Genomic DNA, 22,700 nt, shown 5'->3' on the forward strand with positions numbered 1-22,700 from the left:
TAAGAGCATTGCCTAGGGGAATTGTTAACTATAATCTCAGAACCCACATTTGATTCTTCTGGTATGCTGATTTGTAGTTCAGCAGGCAGTACTGATCTTTATGTGAAAATACATGACACTCTCTCACATTCAGGGAATATATTCATGTAACAGTATCTCATGGCTAAGTTCGGCAAACCAAGTAGATAAGCAGTGATAACTGCAGCAGTTAATGTTTTTTCTTTTTCATTCCCTCTTTCTACCTAATTATACAATCTGGGGAGCCTCTACTTAAAGCAGTAAGTCAGTTCTGAAACGTGTATTTTTACAGGAATCCACTCAGACTCCTAGAGGTATTTTGCTATTGCTTGTGCCAAAGTGCATACAGGTCCTAAGATTAAAGATGTGCACTTATTATGAGTACACATAACCTCTGAAATAGTTTAAGCTGTAACAACACAGGCTCTTCAGCAAAGATGAAGCAGAGTAAAGAGACAAAGGAAACAACCTTCAGGATTCAGTCCTTAAAATGTAAATCTAAATGAAAGAACTTTCTAGTTGTTTTTGTCCCCAGATTCCTTCTTTGCCAAAATGTGACTTACGAAGTGCTTTGGTCCCTCCTAAGATACAAAGGAGTAGACAATCTGGGAGTCACTCTCACCCCAAGTTTAACTTGATTTCAGCTTCACTGTGGTCAGTGAAGAAAGAAAGAAAAGGACACTCTGCTGATTTACATCTAAGGGATGTCTGGCCTTCAGTGTAAAAAAATAGCCAGTAGTTCTTCCTTGGAAAGTTCTTCTTTCTGCATTATAAATTTATTTTAATTAAAATATAAAGATAATAGTAAAAAATTGGTTCAATATTACTTTGGATATATTTCACTGTAGCCAAGAGCAAAAGAGGTCCCGTGTATGTTTGCATGTTTTGGATGACAGAATAATATAAGAATAAATTTACGTTTTTGTTTTCTACAGGAGCAGTGTCTGGAGGCTTCAACTTTCAGGTGACAGATGGTTTGAACTTTGTACCTCGCCAGATTTTTAGCATAGCAGCTCAGACACTAGTCATTACCCTTGAAGTAAACAAAGGACTTGGAGTCTTCCCAGGTCTGTTTTTAAAAATTATTGTGATTTCATACACTTGAAGAAGTTGCATATGTACAAATATGTATACATTTCTCAGATAGCTATCTGAGTAAACTATAGAAAACTGTACCTCAGAACATCTATCTGTCTGAGTTTTAAAAGAACATTTACGTTTTCTCAAACAATGTATTACTTTATTGTTTTATGATCTTTAATGTGCTTGGAGTCATGGAAATTGGCAGTGAAATACATAAGCACAGAGTGACAGCTACACTGTCCTCCTAAGCTCTCAACATTTCCCCTTCATATTTGTCTAAAAGGTCAGTATTTTATTCATATATTTAGAGGTGTCTTAGCTGGTTGTATTTTGCCTGGTAAAAACAGAGTGAAACTTGTGTCCATTGGATTATGAATAGCAAACATAACTCGCCAGATTGCTAATTCGCTTTCTTACTGTTTGAGCTGAGTTATAGACAGCAGCATTGAGTCACTGATTAATCAGGAGGACTGAAGACTTTGATTCATGTTTGTGCATTTGTACTGGCTGGTTCAACAGCTGGGCATTTTTTTGGTGAAATCCTGCCATGCAGGAGTTATGTGTTAGGAGAGTCTCACCAGATCCATTTACTACTTTGCATTGGCAGGAGTAATCCCTCATTGAGTTAGTAATCTAACATTAATTGCAGGACTAAAGTTAAAATGAAGGTTAGTCTTCTCTCAGCAGTGTCTCGCATTACACTTTAATGTGTGCTACCTTCTTTTTTGCTCTGAACATCTGTACGGCCAGAGAGAGACTGAGAATTGGTAAAGCTTTATAGGTATTAAACTATACCTTGAGTTGCTAATTTGATACAGAAGAGGAACATTTTAGTTTCTTAAGCTTCCTGGGTATAAGCTGCATAAACACAGGCTTGCAACAAAAGCTACTTAAACACAGGCAACAAAAAATGAGATTGTAGCAGCATGATCTTCTAATTCAGTCAATATAAATGGGATTCACATAAATCCACTTAAAAAGCTTATTAATCTGTGATTTGGTGTGTAAGGTTGCCTCAGGCACAGGGATTTATGGAAATTCTGTCTTAAGCTAAAAATAATTGTAAGAAAATTATACCTTATACTGCCATAGAAAGCAAAGACTCTAGGCTATCAATCTGTTTTCCAGTTTGCAAAGTACAGTATTTCTTTCATCACTGCAAGCTATGTTCATCTAAGCCCACAGTTTTTCCTGAATTCTTGCTTACTTTGAGTTAGCAAAACTCCTTTTTGGTGTTAAAAAGTATTATTAGCTTTTTCATGTGTTTGCTTTATGATACTTTCTAAAGACGTTCTGGAAGTGTATGGGCTTCAGCTGTACATGATGATCATGAAATAACTATTGCAGTAATGATACTGCCAAATGGTTAATACACAGAAAAACAATAGCCAGTGTCCTGTTATATTTTATAGCACTGCAGGAAGAGTTAATTTTGAGACAACTTGAAGAATTGTCTCTCTAGGGAAGTGAAAACTGAAAATACCATGAAGAAGTTGCCGTGTCTTCATGACTGGGTGTTCTCTAAAGTATATTGTTCTGCAATTTTATAAGAGCATGTACTGTCTTCTTTTGTGTTGGATATACCAGATTTGTTCATATAATTCATGGATATTTTTCTGTTTAACAGAAGCTTGTTTTATTTGATGTGCTCAGAAAACTGACTGATAGATTATTTTTTTTCTCATGTATGCTAGATATCTATAATGTGAGGATTTGCTTTCTTCAGGGAAGCAATTGCTCAAGGAAGGAATGAACTGGGTTGCTCTTTGAGAAGGCAGCCTTACTCGTAGGTATTTGTAAGCAAAGCTGTCTGAGCAGTCCATAGATGAGATGATTCATAACTGTTTAGCAGTAATAGGCAGAATGGTCATTACAAAGCACTTTCCAAGTCTTAAATGTAGGCAATTGAAAATGGGTACCAAAATTGTTAGGTACCAGTGATAGTCTTATGCTGTCATCTTTTACTTTTCTGGATTAGTTTGGCCCTACTGTACATCATCCATCCTTGTTGTGTGTCTTCCTTCCATCTCTGTTCATTTTCCCTGTGTTTGTGTTGGGTTGCTTTTGCGACCTCTGTGCTTCCATGTTTGGGAACAAGGAGACAGTGTTCTCACTTCCCTTTCCTTCACGCAGTCTGTTGTCTCTCTCTGTTGAGGTGTCAGACCACAGCATAACTACTGCAGGTGCTGGAAAAGGTTCTTAAGTCTCAGGACAGAAGTGGGTGAAGGAGCAGGTTAAGTTTGGCAGAGGATCTCATTTTTGCAGAAAAGCTTGAGAGACTTTATTGTCTGTGGCCCTAGACTGTATTTCATCTTGTGTAGCGAGTGACATCTGCACTGTGATGGTGGTGGTATGGTAATTTGTTGCTGTTATGAAAAACTGGAGTGGTAACTTCCATCAGTGCAGTGTGACCATGTTTGAGAGTTGTTCTCTCTTACTTTGTTAAGGCCATGAGGCTTTATTTGTGTAAGTAGGAGATTACTGAGAAATAACTGTGTTTGCAGGTGCACCTGGTCTGATTAACTGTTGCTCTCAATTGTACATTCCTGATCACATCTGCTATACACACAACACAAGGTCATGCTTCACTCTCAGCCTGTCATGCAAAAAAGGGAAGAGAGAGGAAGAGGAGGGAGACTCCTTGAAATTAGATACAGTGTGGAAGAATTTTTCTAGACCTGCGTGACTGCTTTACTTTTCAAAGCAGTATAGACAAAGAGAGGCATAGGAAGGTAAAAAGGGGAAAACAGGCAGAGCCAAAACATGTCATTTCATTATAACAACTCTATTTCAAATCAGATGTGATTTGAACCAGGGCACAAGTGCATGCAAACAGTCAGAATCCTGATGTTACTAAAGGCTTGCAGAGCATCACCATTCTTCGGTTTGCTTACTATATTTTTTCTTCTGATTATTATAGCAGGAAAATGTTATTTCGTGTTATTCATGTATAAACATTATGCTTCATTGAAGATGGATTGATAATTCAGACTTCTAGGATATATAATACTAGCATCTGAAATTACGTATTAGTACCTATAAAAGCTTCTAGCTCAAGAAAGAAAGAAAATGTAAGAATGGAGGCAGAAGTGGAAGCAGGGGGAATAGGATTATGGGAATCTATTGCTCCTCCAAAAGTATCATTAAACATGTACCATGAAACAGTGCATCAAAAAGAAGACAAATAAACATACTTTTTTTTGTTGTTGTTGTTAAGGAAGTAGTAGGTTTTGTTTTGTCGCTATATCAACATTTATTTTGTTTGACTAAATGCCAGAAAGCTCTTTATAATCTTTATAATATTTAAACCAGAATGTACTGTTTAGTGTGGTGCTATGTATTAAAAGGATTTTGTTATCCCTCAGTCTCCATCCATCTTAATAATACATTATTTTAGTTCAGGTCATTATTTCTGTGATGTGATGTTCTTCCTAATGTGTTTAATTCAGTATTTATGTTTTAATTTCATTTAATGAAAATCTTTCATATTGATAAAGCATGGTTCAAGCTGCCTGTAATAATCAGTTTTGGTTTGTGTGTTCACTAGAAAGTTTGCTTGTTGAGGCTTTTCCCTGCCAAATCACCCTGCCTTCTGTGGACAGCTGGGATTACCAGAAACAGTGGTGACTGGAGTTTTAATTCAGTTCTAGACATGTAATTTAGGAACAGGGATTCTTATGCGTGCTGTATTCTTTACTTTGGATTGTTTTTGCAGAAGCTAGTGTTTAGCAATTACATGCGCTGAAAAGAACTGCAGTTTCTTTATTTATTGTAAAACCAAGGTACATGCTAGTTATGGACTTTTTGATTGAAAAAGCTGTAGAAGAGTTGTAAGTAGAAGGTAACCAAAAAAAGGGTAAACCTGCTAATCTTATAAAACATTACTAAAATGCTGAGTAGAATAGCTAGATGAGAGGGTGAGACAAGCATACAAAACTTGCCTTTTGGGGCCCTTTGCTCTTTCAAATCTGTGTTACTTATAATTGACATTTTTTAGGTTCCAGGAAGCCTATTTCACGACATGATCTGAAAGCTGTAACCAGTGATGTGACCAATGCAGGAAACAGAACTATAACTTTTATGATTGTAACTTCCCCAAAACTTGGAAGGCTGATCAGAGTAAATTCTGATAATACTACTCAGGAAATCCTCAGTTTTACGCAGTCTATGGTAAGCATTTACTTTACAATACCAAGTTCAGGGGTAGATTGTTACTTCATAGGGTATCTCAGTTGCTTGTTCTTTGTCTGATCCATTTATATCTGTTAAATAACCAGGCATATGTGACCCATCAGTGCAATCACCCAGATTTGCTATGTCATTAAGTATCTGGCATCTAGTAATGAACGCAGGAGGAGCCCTTTTTCCCCTCTACTTGGATACTAGCAGGGTCTTGGCAATTTTCACTGTTTTGCTTGTAACGGTATTTTTCAGAAAGAGCTGTTCTGGTGCCATTAACCAGCAGTCCGAGGTTGGAAGCCTTTAGTTTTTGGCAGAAGGAGTAGCCTTTTGATCTACGAAAAATCCAAGTAGGAGATTAATTTCAGCTGTGCACAGTCCTCATGGGTGTCCCCAAGAGGACTTTTATTGACTTGATTGGCTGTGATATTAAGTGTTTAAAGAATCTTAGCTGTAATACAGGGACTCATATTTGAACGACTGAAACGTGGCAGCTCACGTAACTCAATGGAAAACATTCTTTTGCAACTGAAATGACTTCTGTCTGTGTCAGAATCTGAATATAACTGTGAGCTCTGCATGCAGTAAGTTATTTTCGGAAAATCTAAGTGGTAGAGATAAAGGGAGTTCAGTATTAGGAAAAAATAAGAGATAACTTGGTTTTAACCTACATTTACACATTTTTAAAGTGGCTGTTTGATTAGTATATATGAAGGAATGAGAAAACCTATTGGCCAGAAATGAAACTTGACCAACAAAACCTGGAATAAAAGTTGACTTTCTTACTAGTTATCATCAGACTTTGAAACAACCTGATCAAAGACTGTAATGAAATGAATCTCTGCTTGAACATTATAAATCAAGGCGAACACAGAATGTAATCCCATTGTAAAAGTGTTGTAATCCCATTATGATACTGCTCTTGTTGCAATAGATGCCAAGTTTTCTCTTATGTTTTAATGGAGATGAACTGTATGATGACAATGTTCTCTTCTGTTCCTAAAATCTGTGATTTTTATGAGCATTAGGTGAAACAGTAAGCACATCAGATAGAAAGTCTTTCAGCTAAAGTTCTGGAATTTTACGCTTTTTGCTTATGGGTATGGTCTTTACGTGTGTTTATCAGATAGTGCCATGTCAGAACATGCCACTTACTCTCTATGGCTTTAGTTCTTGCTAATGTAGATCTAAATTTCCTTTGATCTTTGTAAGTTGTGTGAGGATTTGAGCTGCAATAATGTGTATGCTTTTCTTCTCTGACAGAGGTATTTATACTGGCCATTTTTACTTCAGACAAAGTAGAGCTAAGTGACTTACTGCAGGTAGAATTAATGTATCTTAACCAGCATGCTGATTATTCTGGTATAGAATGAGGTATGTGGGAGAGAAAAGAGATCCTAAATAAAGCTTTCACTATTTAGTGTGTTGTAGGCACATGAAGCAAAATGACATTGATCTTGCAAACATATTCTCTATGTAATGGAGAATAAGACATTAAATTTCTTTTCGGTAATAAGAAGCTTGTAAATCTGATTTGAATTGAATTTGGATTTTTGTTAACTTAATTCTGTTGCGGAACTTGAAATTTCACTTCTGAAAAGTACTATGCAGCTAGCTTATAAAGATAGTTGTCAATTTTGCTATGATTCTGAACTCTTCCCTGAGCCCTGTGGCTTGTTGCTTCATTGCCAAAAAAACACTATAATTGAAATCACTATTACATTCCAAGAAATATTTTCATGAACGGTTGTAGTTCTCAATATAAGAAAATTAATTCTGCATTAAAAACCCTTATAGAATCATAGAATCATAGAATAGTTAGTGTTCGAATGGACCTTAAGATCGTCTAGTTCCACGTCCCCTGCCATGGGCAGGGGCACCTCACACTAAACCATGTTGCCCAAGGAAGGCTCTGTCCAGCCTGGCCTTGAACACTGACAGGGGTGAAGTATTTACATTACAAGGGTGGAGCATTTACATTACAAGGATGGAGCATTTACATTACAGGGGTGGAGCCCACTTTTTTGGGCAACCTGTGCCAGTGCCTCACCACCCTTACAGTAAAGAACTTCTTCCTTGTATCTAACCTGAACTTCCCCTGTTTAAGCTTTAATCCCTTACCCCTTGTCCTGTCACTACAGTCTCTAGTGAAGAGTCCATCCCCAGCATTCTTACAGCTCCCTTCAGATACTGGAAGGCTGCTATGAGGTCTCCACGCAGGCTTCTCTTCCCCAGGCTGAACAGCCCCAACTTTCTCAGCCTATCTTCATATGGGAGGTGCTCCAGTCCCCTGATCATCCTCATGGCCCTCCTCTGGACTTGTTCCAACAGTTTCATGTCCTTATTATGTTGAGGACACCAGAACTGCACACAATACTCCAAGTGAGGTCTCACAAGAGCAGAGTAGAGGGGCAGGATCACCTCCTTCGACCTGCTGGTCACGCTCCTTTTGATACAGCCCATAATACAGTTGGCTTTCTGGGCTGGGAGCACACACTGAAGCTGGCTCAGGTTCATTTTCTCATCAGCCAACACCCACAAGTCCTTTTCTGCAGGGCTGCTCTGAATCTCTTCTCTGCCCAACCTGTAGCTGTGCCTGAGATTGCTCCGACCCAGGTGTAGGACTTTGCACTTGGCATGGTTAAACTTCATGAGGTTGGCATCAGCCCACCTCACAAGCGTGTCAAGGTCCCTCTGGATGGCATTCCTTCCCTCCAGCGTATCAACCGAACCACACAGCTTGGTGTCATCGGCAAACTTGCTGAGGGCGCACTCAATCCCACTGTCCATGTCAGCGACAAAGATGTTGAACAAGACCGGTCCCAGCACCGATCCCTGAGGGATGCCACTCGTTACTGGTCTCCAGCTGGACACTGAGCCATTGACCACAACTCTTTGTGTGCGGCCATCCAGCCAGTTCTTTATCTGCCGAGTGGTCCACCTATCAAATTGATGTCTCTCCAATTTAGAGACAAGGATGTTGTATGGGACAGTGTTGAACACATCGCACAAGTCCAGGCAGATGACATCAACTGCTGTGCCCCTGTCCATGAGTTCCGTAGCCCCATCAGAGAAGGCCACCAAACTGGTCAGGCAGGATTTCCCCTTAGTGAAGCCATGCTGGCTGTCACCAAGCACCTTGCTGTTTTTCATGTGCCTTAGCATGCCTTCCAGGAGAATCTGCTCCAAGATTTTGCCAGGCACAGAGGTGAGACTGACTGGTCTGTAATTCCCCGGGTCATCCATTTTCCCCTTCTTGAAATTGGGGGTTATATTTCCCTTTTTCCAGCCTTTGGGAACTTCACCTGACTGCCATGATTTTTCAAATATGGTGGACAGTGGCTTAGCAACTTCATTTGCCAGCTCCTTCAGGACCTGCAGATGAATTTCATCAGGTCCCATGGACTTGTGCACGTTCAGGTTCTTAAGATGATCTCAAACTAGATCCTCTCCTATAGAGGGTCCGAGGTCTTCATTCTCACAGTCCCTGTGTCTGCCCTTCCACTTGAGTAACACAGTAGTTTTCAACATGATGTTTGGGGTTTATTTCTCTGCCAATACTTTCTATGGTATCTTGAAAGTATTTTCATCTTGCCGCAAGCCACAGTTTCTTTGTTATATTTAAAATCATTGCAGAGGTAAACACAGAAATCCTTACCAATCCCATTTTCTTCTTATCCCAGATATAAGCATAGTCTTGCAACTGAAGAAAACCACCCCTGCTTATTAAGACTGATACTAAACACTGTTGGATTTAAAGAATACATATTGTGCCTGTTCTTGTTACATATATTAACATTCTCCAACTTGAGGTTCTAGATATATGCTTTGGGAAGTTACCCTGAACCAGTGTGTCATTTTAGTATCTGTTTTGTCCTACAATAGCCATTAAGAATTAAATCAGTATAGGGAAAGTACAAAATTGGAGATGTGCCTATAGGATTTTATCACATCAGTCTGAATTTTTTAGACAATGAGATGGGATGGTTTTGAGTCAGCTGAGAAAACCGACCCTGAAAGCCCTGTTTCTCTAGTGATCTCAGTGGGGTCTGTTGCGGTAATTTCAGGATTAGCTCTCTCTGTAGTCACAACTCAGATTCTATACTGCTAAAGTGCTTCATCTATGATAGCGGCGGTGGGCAGGGAGGGGGTTGCCAGCAGGGTGTTTTCTTTTTTCACACCTTTCAAGCATATGTGATAGGAAAGCATGGTAGTGAGTTCCTTCAGGGTGTTTGCCGCCTGTTATGAATAGTAAACTTAGAATCAGCACCATGTGAGACAGGGATCTTTCTGGCCATTATGAACTAACACATGAAAGCCAGGTCAGTAGTTCCCTGGGAAGTTGCCAGGGATTTAATAGGTAGAGCTGCCTTCTCTGCAAGCCAGTGAATGAATTATCAAGCAGACCAGATACTGAATCTACTGGATTTAGTAAGAGTTCTGGTCTTGTGGTTATTAGGAATCCTATTGCAGTTTCAGTATATCATGGTATTGATCTTAAAGTGTAGGTGTGGAATGAGAATCCTAGTCTGAAAATTCTGCCTTTTGATTTGGGGCCTAAAGAGGTAAAGGGTTGTATCTTGTATAAATATGTGTTTCTCTGAAGACTGACTGCAGCATTTTGCAGTACTTTGAAGCATAGACACTCATGCTGGGATTGATTGGATTCTCTTGAGTGTGATGATTTGCAAAGTCAATGAAGGCAGGTATAGGACAAACCAGATCCATTTGTGACTCTTGGGAATCCCCTTCTTGCTGTGATGCAGGAATTTTTCACTAAATAATCTCATCAGCTCTTGGTTGTAAATGAGATTGTATTTCAGTGGTTACTGCACCTCCTTCTGTTTTCCACAGTCCCTTACCAACTGTGTTTGCCTATTCATCATGAAATACCTGCATCAGAGTCCTTTTCAAGCCTTCAGTCTTTCATGCGCTTTTTCAGGACAATGAGTCCAGATCCACTGGTATCCTTATAAAGAAAAAACCCTAGATATGAAACTCCAATTCATTAAAAGTACAGTCCAGCTAAGGTCCTGTTTGCCATTGCTAGTTTGAGATGAATTTCTCAGTGTTTTATATCTCTGTTCATCACATGAGGGCTTTAGTAGATATTCATGCACAGTAACATTTCACCTGCCTTCAGGTAAGCTTGTCTGGTAACACAGAGTCCATCTTATGAGAAGAATTTTGAGGTAATCTCAGTGTATGTTACATACAGGCTTGATCAGTGGGCTGAGGCAAATTGTAGGAGATTTAACAAGGCTAACTGCTGAGTCCTGCACTTGGGCCACAACAACCCCATGCAATGCTACAGGCTTGGGTAAGAGTGGCTGGAAAGCTGCTTGGTGGAAAACCACCTGGGGGTGTTGGTCAACAGCTAGATGAACATGATATAGAGGGGTCACAGGACCACGTCAGTGATCATTCCCCTGTTCTCGGCACTGGTGAGGCTCCACCTCGAATCCTGTGTTCAGTTCTGGGCCCCTCACTATGAGAGAGATATTGGGGTGCTGGAGCAGGTCCAGAGAAGGGCAATGAAGCTGGTGAAGGGTCTGGAGTGCAAGTGTGATGGGGAGCAGAGGGAACTGGGAGTGTTTAGTCTGAAGAAAAGGAGGCTCAGGGGGGACCTTATCACTCTCTGCCTGAAAGGAGGTTGTAGTGAGGTAAGTGTAAGTCTCTTCTGCCAGGTGGCAGGCAATAGGACAAGAAGTTGCGCCAGGGTAAGTTTAGATTGGCTATGAGGAAAAATTTTTCACCAGAAGTGTTGTCAAGCATTGGACCAGGCTGCCAAGGGTGGAGTCACCATCCCTGGAGGTCTTTTAAAACTTGTAGATATGGCACCTAGGGACATAGTATATTGGTGGACTTGGCAGTGCTGGGTTAACGATTGGGCTTGACTGTAAGTTTTTTTTCCTATGATCCTGTATAAACTTTGTGGTCTAAGGTACAAAGGCTTTCTTGAACAGTGTTCCAAATATTCTTTTTCCTGTCCTTACACTTCTGTGTTATGTCTCTCCTCTTACATCTGTGGCTTCCCTTCATCTGAAACAGGTGGATGAAGGTGTGATCATGTATGAGCACTTACATGGTGAGTCGGCTGGCTGGAGTGCAGAAGATTTCTTCACATTTACTGTCTCCTCTCCACCATCGGCTCTGGACCTACACGTGTTCCATATTGTTATTTCATATGAAATTACAAGGCATGATCAGAACAGTCGTTTTCTGGCAAATACAGGTAAAGACACTGTACAGTTTGGGCTCCAAATTTGTTTTGATCTGTCAGGATTCTAATGAATAAATGTGAAAAACAGTGCTACTTTCTCATCTGTAACAAATGACTAAAATATCTTTTTAGTAGAGTGTAGTGTAGACAGTAGCTTGGAAACCTGCATCACTGCATCTTTAAAAATGAGATTAAGTATCTGCATTTGATCCTTCCAGCTGCTGTATTCTCCATTTTGCTGTATGGTGTGTGAAAAGCTTTTGGAATATAGATATTTCTTAATGCATGCATCAACAGAAAATCTTGTCTCGTGTATGTGCCTGTATTTTTAAACATAGTAGTAATGTATTTTTAACCATGACATATGGAAATCAAGGATATTATGAAGGAGAATCTTTACTGAGGATCATCAGTGTTTGATAGCTAGTTTCTGAAACATTGCAACTATAAAATACTCAATTTCTAAGATTCTCTTTACCTTTCTGCTAGGTGCCACAGTCCAGGAGGGAGGTAGAGTATTAATCAACAGAACAAATCTAGATGCTTCAAATCTATTGGTTAAGCTACCTAAGGTGCAGCGCTCCACATATGAAGTCTGGTATCAAGTTATATCTTTACCCCAACATGGTGTGGTAGTTGCTGGAGAAAGGAACATTACCAAAGAAAAACCCAACTTCTCCCAATATATACTGAACAAATTTGGAATTCTGTACATACATGATAATTCTGAATCACTTAAGGACAATTTCACTTTTGCTGTTTGGTTAAACCTAAAGAGCAAGTCTGTGACAAAGCCCCATGGCGAAGTTTTAGAAGAGATATTTAATATCACAGTTGTTCCAGTGAATGACCAAGCTCCAGAACTGAAGACTAAAAGGCTGCACTTGAAAGTCTTGCAGGGAGATGTGTCAGTGCTGGGGTCAGAGCATCTGAAAGTTGAAGACCTAGATAACGCCCCAGTTGAGCTCAAATACACCATTGTTAATAACCCCAATAATGGTTATTTAGCAATGAAAAGCAATCTCAGTGTCTCTATAAATGATTTCACACAAGCTGATGTTGACAGTGATAAAGTTTGGTTCGTACAGGATGGAAGTTCATCTTCTGGGGTGTTTTATTTCAGTGTGACTGATGGTAAACATCGCCCTTTATACAAGCTATTCAGTCTTGAAGTCATACCAATCACTCTTGTCCTGGTCAACCTGACCAGTGTTGCTCTTCCACAGGGCCAGACATCTGTCACTATTACTAATGTTCAGCTTTCAGCTGTCACAAATGGAAAAAGCACTAATATCATATATGAAATAACTCAGCCGCTCAAATACGGGCACCTGATGATTGGAAATGAACAGGTTACTAAATTTGAGCAGGCAGATTTGTACTCAGGAAAGTTGTGTTACCACCTGACAAACCTCACTGGGTCCAAAGAAGTACTAGAGTTTATGCTTTTCACTACAGAATGCAATCTAACAGGACAAGTGCTGAACATCACAGTGAAGCCTTTAGTACAAGTTGTATCTGACATGCAGATTTCAAATCAAGCAGCTTATAAATTCAGAAGCAGTGACCTGGATGCTTCCGAGCTAGCTAATTTGACAAATAGCAATCCTAGATTTGAAGTGATAGTGCCCCCATCTCATGGAAGGATTGTAAAGAAAAGGTTTGTGAATGATGTAGTGTTCGAAGACATTCAGACATTCACCCAAGCTGACATTGATAGCGGTGTTGTGCTTCTAGACATTGATACGAATATGACGGGCGTTGATCTGTTAAATGACTCATTCACATATATACTTAGGGCAGATGCTGTGCAGCCTGCTGTTGGCTGTTTTCAGTATTCCATTGTGCCACACAGTCCCCCACTTGTGCAGGGTTTTACAACTGAAGTGCCTTCCATAACCAGCATGACCACTTTAAAGGTTCACGCTACCTCAAAGGACAAGGGAGCAGCCCTTTTTCAGAATGAAGAGCCTACAGCAGCACCACAGAAGACTGAACCAACCATGTGGCCAGGTCAGAATCACTGGGGAAATCTACATGAGGAAGGTCCAATGCTAAATATGGCAGTGGGAACAAGTGGATCTGCAGGGACTAAGACCACAACCCAGGGTAATGCCAGGAGTCCCAGAGATCAGGCAGGTCAAAGTAGCAACCGTCGGTACATCATTATCCCACTGGTCCTGGTGTCTGTGCTGCTCATTGCTGCTGTCATTTCTGTGTGCATTTTGCTAATGCGTCAGAAGAAAGAGAAGAAAAAAACACTTGTCAAAAGTCAAACAGCCACAGTCCTCAGTAGTCCAGATCGATGTCTGGAACGGAGCTTGACTGTACCCAGCGTCACAGTGACTACTCTCCGGAAGGGTGTTGAAAGAAATACAGCCTCACCATTCATGGCCATAAGACATGAACAGCTGCTTCCTGCAGTAGTTTCTCTCACTGTAGAACAGTCTCCTCAAAACAGCTGGTTAAACCTTGATCCTGAAATGATCCAGTACTGTCGAAAAACAAACCCAGCTTTGAAGCATAATCAATACTGGGTGTAGTTACAGCAAATTTTGGTCATGCTGACTGATGTAATATGGAAAAGACAGCATACATTGTTCATGAATAAATTGTAGTATATTACACTTATTTGTTATAGGTCAAGTGATGCACTGTTTGCTAGATGAAATCCACATCCCTGTGAAATAATAATAAAAGTGTTACTGATCACAGTAGATAAAGTAACATTTCCAGTTGGTACTTCAATGCAGAATTTGGCCCTATAGATTTTGACTGCACCTTGTTTATGCAATATTTTTAGTTACTGTTGCAGGTGTAAAATAGAATGTTCTGTCGTGGATTGTATTCTTTTTATTGTAATGACTTTTTGAAGAACCAAGTTTGCTATAAAAGTCTGGTATTTTTTCCTGAACCACCACTTCTATTTGAAGAACTTTCAACTGTTTCTATATGTAATTGCCAACATCAAGTTGTCGAGGTGCTAATCTCAATAATGTAATTTTGACCCAAAGGCTCTTCAGACACCAATATTAAAGAAACAGAGATGTTATTATTTTGACAAGTATTCATCTGGGACACAGAACTGAAAGTCTAGAATTCAATTCAGCAGTAACAGTAGATGCAGATTCCAGTAAATTACTCTTGCTGTGAGATACTTGGTTTTTTTTTCTCTTACTTGATACTGAACTGTAGCCTTTCATGTCTGCGAACTGGTAAAATGTACCCATGACTCCTAATCCACATGGCAAAAACTGTGTCTCTGCCAGTCAGCCTGTCAGCTGCATTATCTTTAGGCTTAGGTTATGTCTGGAAGTAGACATCAAAACACTTAACTGAGGTGTGTTGTCATCCTGGTCATACCAGAGAGGGACAAATCATGGCAACTGCTGGGGCTTGGCCTACACTTACAGAGCCCTGTTCAACACCGTCCAGCACCTTCAAAGAGAAAGGATCTGATGGTAAAGCAACAGACAACGCAGCTACTCCAACTCCAAATACAGCACTGCACCAGCTACTAAGAAGGAGACAAATGACTGCTACTGCTGAACCCAGGACACCTCCTCATGACAACAGGCTAAATTCTGCCTACAGTAAAACAAACACAGCTCTTTCTGGAGTCTGGTAGTTCAAGCAGATAACGGTAGAATCAAGTCTTCTGTTGCATACTGTTGTATGTTGGGGAGCTACTTACAGAAACAGTTCTGCAAAGAAGTATGTATACCCTTCTGAAGTTTTAGAAGTTACATTTCACCTCCAGAACACATGTGCCTTACACACTATGACAAGTCCTACCTATTCTAATTTTTCTCTGGTGGTAAAATGTGCAATAATTGCCCTGCTAAGGGAGCTTTTTTGTGTTTCTGGGAGTCCAAGTTCAATAGTGATGTGCAGTCTCCAGTTAAGGTCCGGTCTTTTTTCCACTGAGAGCAACAACAAAATTCTTGTTGACTTCAGAGAATGAACTGACTTCAAGTGAATGTTCCTCACTAGCCACTGAACATAATCTATTTTTGTACTTTTGCATTCCTACAGCTTCCAGTTAGCTTTTCTGTAAAAACACTGTGCTCAGTATGAGGATGCAGTCTCAGCACTGCAGTCGCTCAGTTAACACTGGAATTTTTATTTTGAGCCTAGGTACTGCAGATTTTGATTTTATAGAACGGATGTATGGGCCTTTACATCCTTGGTGCTATTCATTTCACACTACTTTGTTTTGGATGATTTTTTGTTGTTGTTGATGATTACCTGTGTTTATATCATTTATATATTTTAAGTTTTTACCTGGGAGGAGGGCTGCTTACTGCTGTATTCTGGGAGCTAAACACAGGAGCAGTAGGGGCAGTCTTTCTCACCTTTACCACCTCTGCCATAATTGTTGTGCATTTTGAAGCAGTGCATTTTTCAGAGCCCACTTCAAGGACAGCATTCCATGTCACTGGAAAATATGCAAGCCACATTTTCAGCTCCAAGTGGAACACTAGAAACTAAAGATACGAACCCTTTATATGCTCAAGCTAAAGTGTATTTGAACACTTTTTGTATTTCTCTGTCATTACCGTATTTCCCTGATGCCAGTATGAGCAGATTTGAATTCAAGCAGTATATAGACAGTGTAAAAGGCTTAGGGTTTTCAGGTGCACTGCTGCAGATCTGTACTTCAGACCTTTTCTGCTTTTCCAAACAAAATCATTGGGACTGTTTCTGGAAACTCATCCAGAGAAGTGGTGCTGCCAGCCACCACAGGGACACCCCAACATCCTTTGTAGAGGTGCAGCTGTACATTTCTTTACTGTTCTCTAAGACCACCAATTCTGCTACTACCGAGAACACAGCAGTTTCTTCCAGATCTCAGCTGTCAGCAACAGTCTGCCTCTGATGCCTTCTAGCCTGTAGCAGGAGCCTGATCCCTTTACGCCTCCTCCAAAGCCTCACTCCAAGAAGGAGTAAAGCATTATAATCCCTACACTTTCCTGACACTTAAAGAAGCCCATCTCACATTTCCCTCCTTCTGAGACCTTCCTGTCAACAGCACAAAAGAGGTGTCATACTCCAGTGCCTACCAGGAGACCAAGTGATATGCCTCTAATTCAGTACTAAAATAGTGTAGTGCTAAATGCTGCTGGAGTGGTGACAAAATCCACTATTGACAATTTGCTGAATGTGTTGTTGTAAAGACAGGTGTGCCAAAGTTGTGGTGCTCTGTGTGCAGTGGGGATGAAACATATCTGCTGTAGTGCTGGCAGTGGTAAAAATGAGACCATGACATACAAGCAACTGAGTTGAAAAAACAGCAATGCGATTAGAAACACATAATAGAATGGGCATTCTTAAATGTCAGCATTCGCATGCTCTGAGCAAAAAATTGTACATCAAAAATACAGAAAAGATGGTGTGCTGGCTTTTTGGCTCCAGCTGAATGGGCTGAACTCTTGCTCTCCAGAATTGGAGAACATTCTCCAGAATGATTCTGGTTAACAACAGGTGTTCATTTCAAGTAGATCAGGCATTATGGAATTGTATTTTAAACATTGAGGTTTGGGGTTTTGTTCGTTTGTTTTTGTTTTTTTTGGTTGGTTGGTTGGTTGTCTTTTGCGGGGGAGGGGGGAGGGGTGGTGTATAGAAAGAGACTAAATGCCTAATTCATCAGTAAATGTGCCAGCATTCAGTTTTCTCCCCCAGTTGGTGCTACTATGAGACAACCGTGCCATATTATGGAATGTTTTGATGAGAACTTCATATCAGTATATTGTATCAGTATATTTTAACTGACAACTACAGATGGATTTGCTTTATATCATACCCTGAATTCCCAGTGTAAAAAATGAGATCTGATTGCGTTGACGTAATTCCCTGTGGACAATACAGAATAGTCTCTGGCAGAGGACAGTTCACCTTGTTCTTACATAGATAATAAATATGAGGGGCATCAACTCTGGGTGAGCTGAGGTGACTGGCTTAGCTAGGAGTCCCACTTTTAGATGGTAAAAACTCACTGGGATGAATCTCATCCTGGGTTTCCTAAATACCAATCAATCTAGAAATACCTCTCATCCAAAACATTTTGTACTTAAGGATTATATTTGTGATTCCAGGAATGTACGCAGTTCACGGTCAGGATCTGGTTTGAATTTTTTGCTTGTTTATTTAACCTTGAAGTTATGTGCTTAGTTTAGTGAAGATGGGGTTTATGAGGGATTACCTTTCTTACCAAATGGAGTTCTAAACTGCAGCCTGAAAGTGCCTTGAAAACATATGTAAAATCAATAAAGTGTTTATAATCCACATGCTTATGTGTTTGTGCTTTTTTTAAGGACCTCTTACTGCAGATGGTGCAGAAACATCACAGCATCCCACTGTCAGTAACAGTGTTCTTCCAGATTTTCTGTGTTTATTTTTCAAATTGCACATGTGATGAGATCGCTATTGTGCTGTTGTGCCCAGCGTTGTGCCTCTAACACAATGCATGCAGCCAGAAAAGTAGAGACATATCATTAGGCATCTACCTGGACAAGTTTAGCAAGTGATGACTGTAACGTAGAAATAAATGCATTGATTTCAGCTTGCTGAAAGAGGACTGCGCTGAGTTTAATTCACTAAATTGTTCTGTTTAACTACATGTGCTTGGAAGATTTTAAAATACAAAAATCTTAAATGTTAGTACGTTAGGGCTCTTTTGTCTTCAATTTTCATCTTGAGCTGCAATCCACACTCACTGCAGCCTGACCCCAAATGCATTGTTCAATCTGATCTTGATATTCTGTTGATCAGAACTTAGCTGTGTGTAGCTGTTCTTGTAGCTTGAGATAAGGAACCTTTTCTTGAGACGTCATCGATGGTGGTGGACCCGGGGCAGCAGCTTCCTCTGTGCCATGACTCAGTACCGGAGCACAGAAACTCTGTCAGCGGTAGTGGCACTTGGTCTTGGGTCATGTCCTCTCATCCAGCCCCTCTACAACTCAGAAAATGGGTTGGGAGGAAAAGAAAATAGGGCAGAAATGGTCATAAAACTCTTGTTTTTTCAGTTATTAAAATACTAGTAAGGGCCAGCTTTTCCTGCAGTAGCCTGTTCCCACATGTAAGGCCGAATTCAGCAGTGAATCTACTTGCGTGTCCTGAGCTACAGAGCTCCATCGTGCTTGAACTGTCCTTGTGATTTTATACTGAAGTACATTCTGTGAACGTTTTTAAACAGGCTGAAAGTAATTGTCCTGGCATATTCAGTGGAAACTCTATTAATTTATCTTCACTCATTTCAAGTTAAATAATTCCTGCCAGATATTGCATATTCCAAATGCAGTCCCAGAACAAAATGTTCTTTCCCTGCAACTGGTGAAATCTCTCACTCTGATTGTAGGGAGACTCTATATGGTGAAATGCTTGCTTTACATGATTATTTCATCATTTCCAGTGTTGCTCATTGGTTATTTCTGCACTAACCATAGAATAGTTTGGGTTGGAAGGGGCCTTCAAAGCTCATCTAGTCCAACCCCCTGCAATGAGCAGAGACATCTTCAACTACGTGAGGTTGCCCAGAGCCACATCCAGCCTGGCCTTGAATGTCTCCAGGGATGGCACATCTACCACCTGTCTGGGCAACCTGTCCAGTGTTTTACCACTCTCATTGTACAGAATTTTTTTCTCACATCCACCTGAATCTCCCCTCTTTTAGTGTAAAACCGTCACCCCTCATCCTACCACAACAGGCCCTGCTGAAAAGACTCTCCCCATCTTTGTTATAGGCCCCTTTCAAGTACTGAAAAGCCATAATAAGGTCTCTCCACAGTCTTCTCTTCTCCAGGCTGAACAGCCCCAACTCTCTCAGCCTGTCTTTGTTCGGGAGCTGCCCCAGTCTTCTGATCATCTTCATGGCCCTTCTTTGTACCCTCATATGTGTTGGTAAGCACTACTAGACATGAAGTTCTTTGTAGATTGGGTTTTAGCCTCAGAAGCTTTGCATGGCATCATACTGAGAGGGCATCAGGTCTTAAATTAGCTGGAGAAGACCAAAGACTGAGCAGATTGAGCATTACTATGGGATAGTACCGAGCGTCAGAACTTCTGACAAGAAGAGACGGAATAGATCAGAATAAACATGCAATTTATAGCATATGACTGATCACAGTGATTTGCTCCAACAAATATGCTGTACGATTTCATCTTGCATAGTAACTTTTAGGTATGGTGCATGAAAACACATTGATGAGGAAATTCTCAAGAGAATTAAATAATTGTAAGAATCAAAAGTTTAATTTAAAAGTACCTATTCAAGTACATATACATGTAATTGAATCTGTTAAGGGAGAGGCACATAGGAAGTTGGTTTGAGACATACAAAGCCATCAGGAAGCTTTTTTGCTAGCAGAGGGTGCTGAGGAAGAGGTTGGTTAGAGAGCTAGGGGAGGATAGGAGGATGGGGCAGAGGCAAGTGGTCTGGGGTTAGAGGAGGGTTGTAAAAAGAAGGTAATTTGGAAACAGACCCGTGGGCTTGTTGGAAACACAGAGGTGACATGCTGGGCTGTGTCTCAGGGAAGCAGGCTATGATGCACCATCCTGCTTGGGGAGCTCGCCTCACTGCCAAAGGGAAAAGCAAGAATCAGGATGATGATTTTGTTCTCATTAGAAGGGACAGCTGTGCCTGGTGAGGGTGGGAAGACTTAGAAGGTCAGTTTGCTCTTTCTTCTGCTTCCCCCTGCAGCTGGCAGGAGATCTCATAGAAGTCAGTCTGCTGTGGCATGAACTTTTTGCATGTTGACTTACTTACAAGCTGCCTGTCAAGAAGTCCAGTTGTGGGGGCTCATCAGAGCAGATCAGACCTCTAAAATCCTTCCATTGCCCAGTCTGGCTGAGCTGAGTTGCCAAGGGTGTAACTCAGATGTTAAAGCCTGTTGGCATGAGTGTTGCCTTAAAAATAGAGCTGCAATGTTCCTGTTGCTTTAGTCAAGGTGCAGAAAGGGAACAGGATGAAATTGCCTGAAGTTTGGACTGATAGTAATCACCATTAATCATTAATGGTAAATCTAGTTATCTGCAGATACTGAAAAGTATTTATAAATAAGGCAATAGAGGTGTTGATTTTGAGCACTGAGTACATGCAGACAAAGATGCATCTGAGCTTAGTCCTTGAAAGGAATTGAAGTAGCTAGAGGACTCATCTCATTTACACATGGCTGCACAGAACACTGTTGAAGAGCAGTTCAAGGACTAAGATTAGACCAGCTGTAAGCAGAAATGAAAAAAAACCAATTGACTGCTTTATAGCAGTCAATCTTGGTCAATCTGTATTTTCCATCCCATGTCCTATACTCTCCTAGGAATGCTGCAGAATAAGTAACCATCAGTGAGACAAGTTGCCTATTTTCCTTCCCTAAATCATCTTGCTCCTGGTTGTGTACTTCGGTTCATGAGTCTTCCCTGTTGTGTTAATTTCTGGGATTCTAAGATGTCTCATTGGTGGTCCTTGGTTGTGAGTATGGGATCCCCCCTTAGAAGCCCAGTACTTCTGTGCATGCTGTTCATGAGCCACTGGGGCTCCACTGATACGTGTTGTGGTCTAGTCTAATCTGAACCCACAATTTACACTTACAGACACATTAAACCCATTTCTGCTTCACTGGTTCCCCAGAAAGCTTGAATGTTTGTAAAACAGTGAGTTTATAATGCCCCTCAGTGATGCCACCGCTTGGGAAGCAGCTGCTTGTTCCCCCAATATCCAGCTCAGCTGCAGCATGCTCTGTGCCTGGCGGACCAGGTTCATTTGGCAGTGTCTTTCATGTCATACCAGGCTATGACACAGGCGAAGGGCGAGAGCCTTCTCTCTGCCTGGACTCTGCACTGCTTCAGCCATTAGAAAGAGGTCTTCTCTTGCATCTTAAGGATTGCAGCTGCTCTCAGGGGTTGTTGACTAGTACAGCTCTGCTCTGGTTTCATGAACTCCCCACATCCACGCTAATGGGGAATTCTCAGCCTGGCAGCTGTGAGCGGAGATACTTCACTAAGAAAACCAGAAGTACCCACATTCTGCTTTAGAGCTTGAACTTCCTTTTAATACATAAATAAATAATCTTTCTTTTTTAAGAAACACAAATCCAGAACAAGAATATATGAGCACATACATAAATCTGAGCTTCTGCCAGATATATAAGTGCAATTATAAAGCAGAAGCAATTATAATAGTTTGAAACAGTGCATCACCTCCCAGGCATCAGAGCTACAGTTTCTATAGGATGGATGTGGTAACCTGAATGCAGCTTTGCCCATTACTTCAGTGTCACTTTATGCTATTGCCAATTGTGGATGTTGTCATTTTCTTCAAACAAGCCTGACCTCCTAGGAAGTTTACTTGTCTGTGTTCTGTGACACTTGTCTGTGTTCTGTGACATGGTTTAATGCTCACTGGTCACAAGTCATCAATACATGTTTCTTTAGTTTATGGGAAAGCTCGATGAGAAGCTGTTCCAAGTACACAGAATTTGGAACAGAAAGTTTCTAATACTTCAAGCGTTTGAAAGTCTTTGAAACGCCAGAGCTATTGGATTTGGTAAGTGTATTTCAAGCAATAGCATGGCTGTTGCAAGTTCTCCAACTTTTACTGCCTTGGGAAAAAACAAACCACCCCTGCTACACATGAATAACTGTAGAACAGTTTAAAATAAATAGTGAAATATATTAAAGTATTCTTCATGCTTTTTGATGATGATGTGAGACATGGACCCCATTCTTTCTTAGCTATTCATATCATAGACAAAAGGCAGCAAAAATAGTGAAGCTGGTTGTTTGCAAAGCCAGTGCAGAGTCCCCTGTGACTACAATTGCCTTTCTCCAGCAAGTCATGAACAGCTGTAGCTGGACATGTGCTTTGGATGCTGTATGGGGAAATCATCCAGCTGGTTACACTGTCAGCACTTCAGTGCTTACACTGATACTGCTTAACAAATACCAAAGGTGGATTTGGCAAGTATCTCAAGGAGTATTCTATTTTCTTGTTTGCAGTTTTCATAGAGGAATGGAAGTTGTTGTTTTCCTAATGGGAGATATTTAAATTTACAAAGTACTCCAATGAGCTCAACTTCTTGTCCCATGCTACAATGGTCAACACAAGTGACTAATATCTTCCACACAAGCATGTGATTTGGAAAGAAGGTGTCTGACTCAAAGCCTCTGCAATCTGCCTTTGAAGATTCCACAGGCACAGGAA

At 40.6% G+C, this 22,700-nt stretch overlaps 1 protein-coding gene across 2 annotated transcripts in view; it reads left to right on the forward strand.

The window, feature by feature from the left end:
• LOC133277515 (chondroitin sulfate proteoglycan 4-like) overlaps positions 1 to 14,923 on the forward strand; it is a 30,146-nt gene extending 15,223 nt beyond the window's left edge. The window contains exons 7-10 of one of the 2 annotated variants that reach the window (XM_061469391.1): positions 954 to 1,085; positions 5,099 to 5,271; positions 11,332 to 11,515; positions 11,993 to 14,923. In XM_061469391.1, coding sequence (XP_061325375.1) covers positions 954 to 1,085; positions 5,099 to 5,271; positions 11,332 to 11,515; positions 11,993 to 14,046 — 2,543 coding nt within the window. In that variant the 3' untranslated portion in view covers positions 14,047 to 14,923. The remainder of the gene's footprint in view (positions 1 to 953; positions 1,086 to 5,098; positions 5,272 to 11,331; positions 11,516 to 11,992) is intronic. The other variant, XM_061469392.1, reaches the window with a different exon arrangement.
• The last annotated feature ends 7,777 nt before the right edge of the window (positions 14,924 to 22,700 follow it).

The sequence above is a fragment of the Pezoporus flaviventris genome, unplaced genomic scaffold (assembly GCF_033815535.1).
Source record: "Pezoporus flaviventris isolate CSIRO_AGI_PZ_B2104156 unplaced genomic scaffold, CSIRO_AGI_Pfla_v1 ptg000057l, whole genome shotgun sequence".
Classification (NCBI taxonomy): Eukaryota; Metazoa; Chordata; class Aves; order Psittaciformes; family Psittacidae; genus Pezoporus; species Pezoporus flaviventris.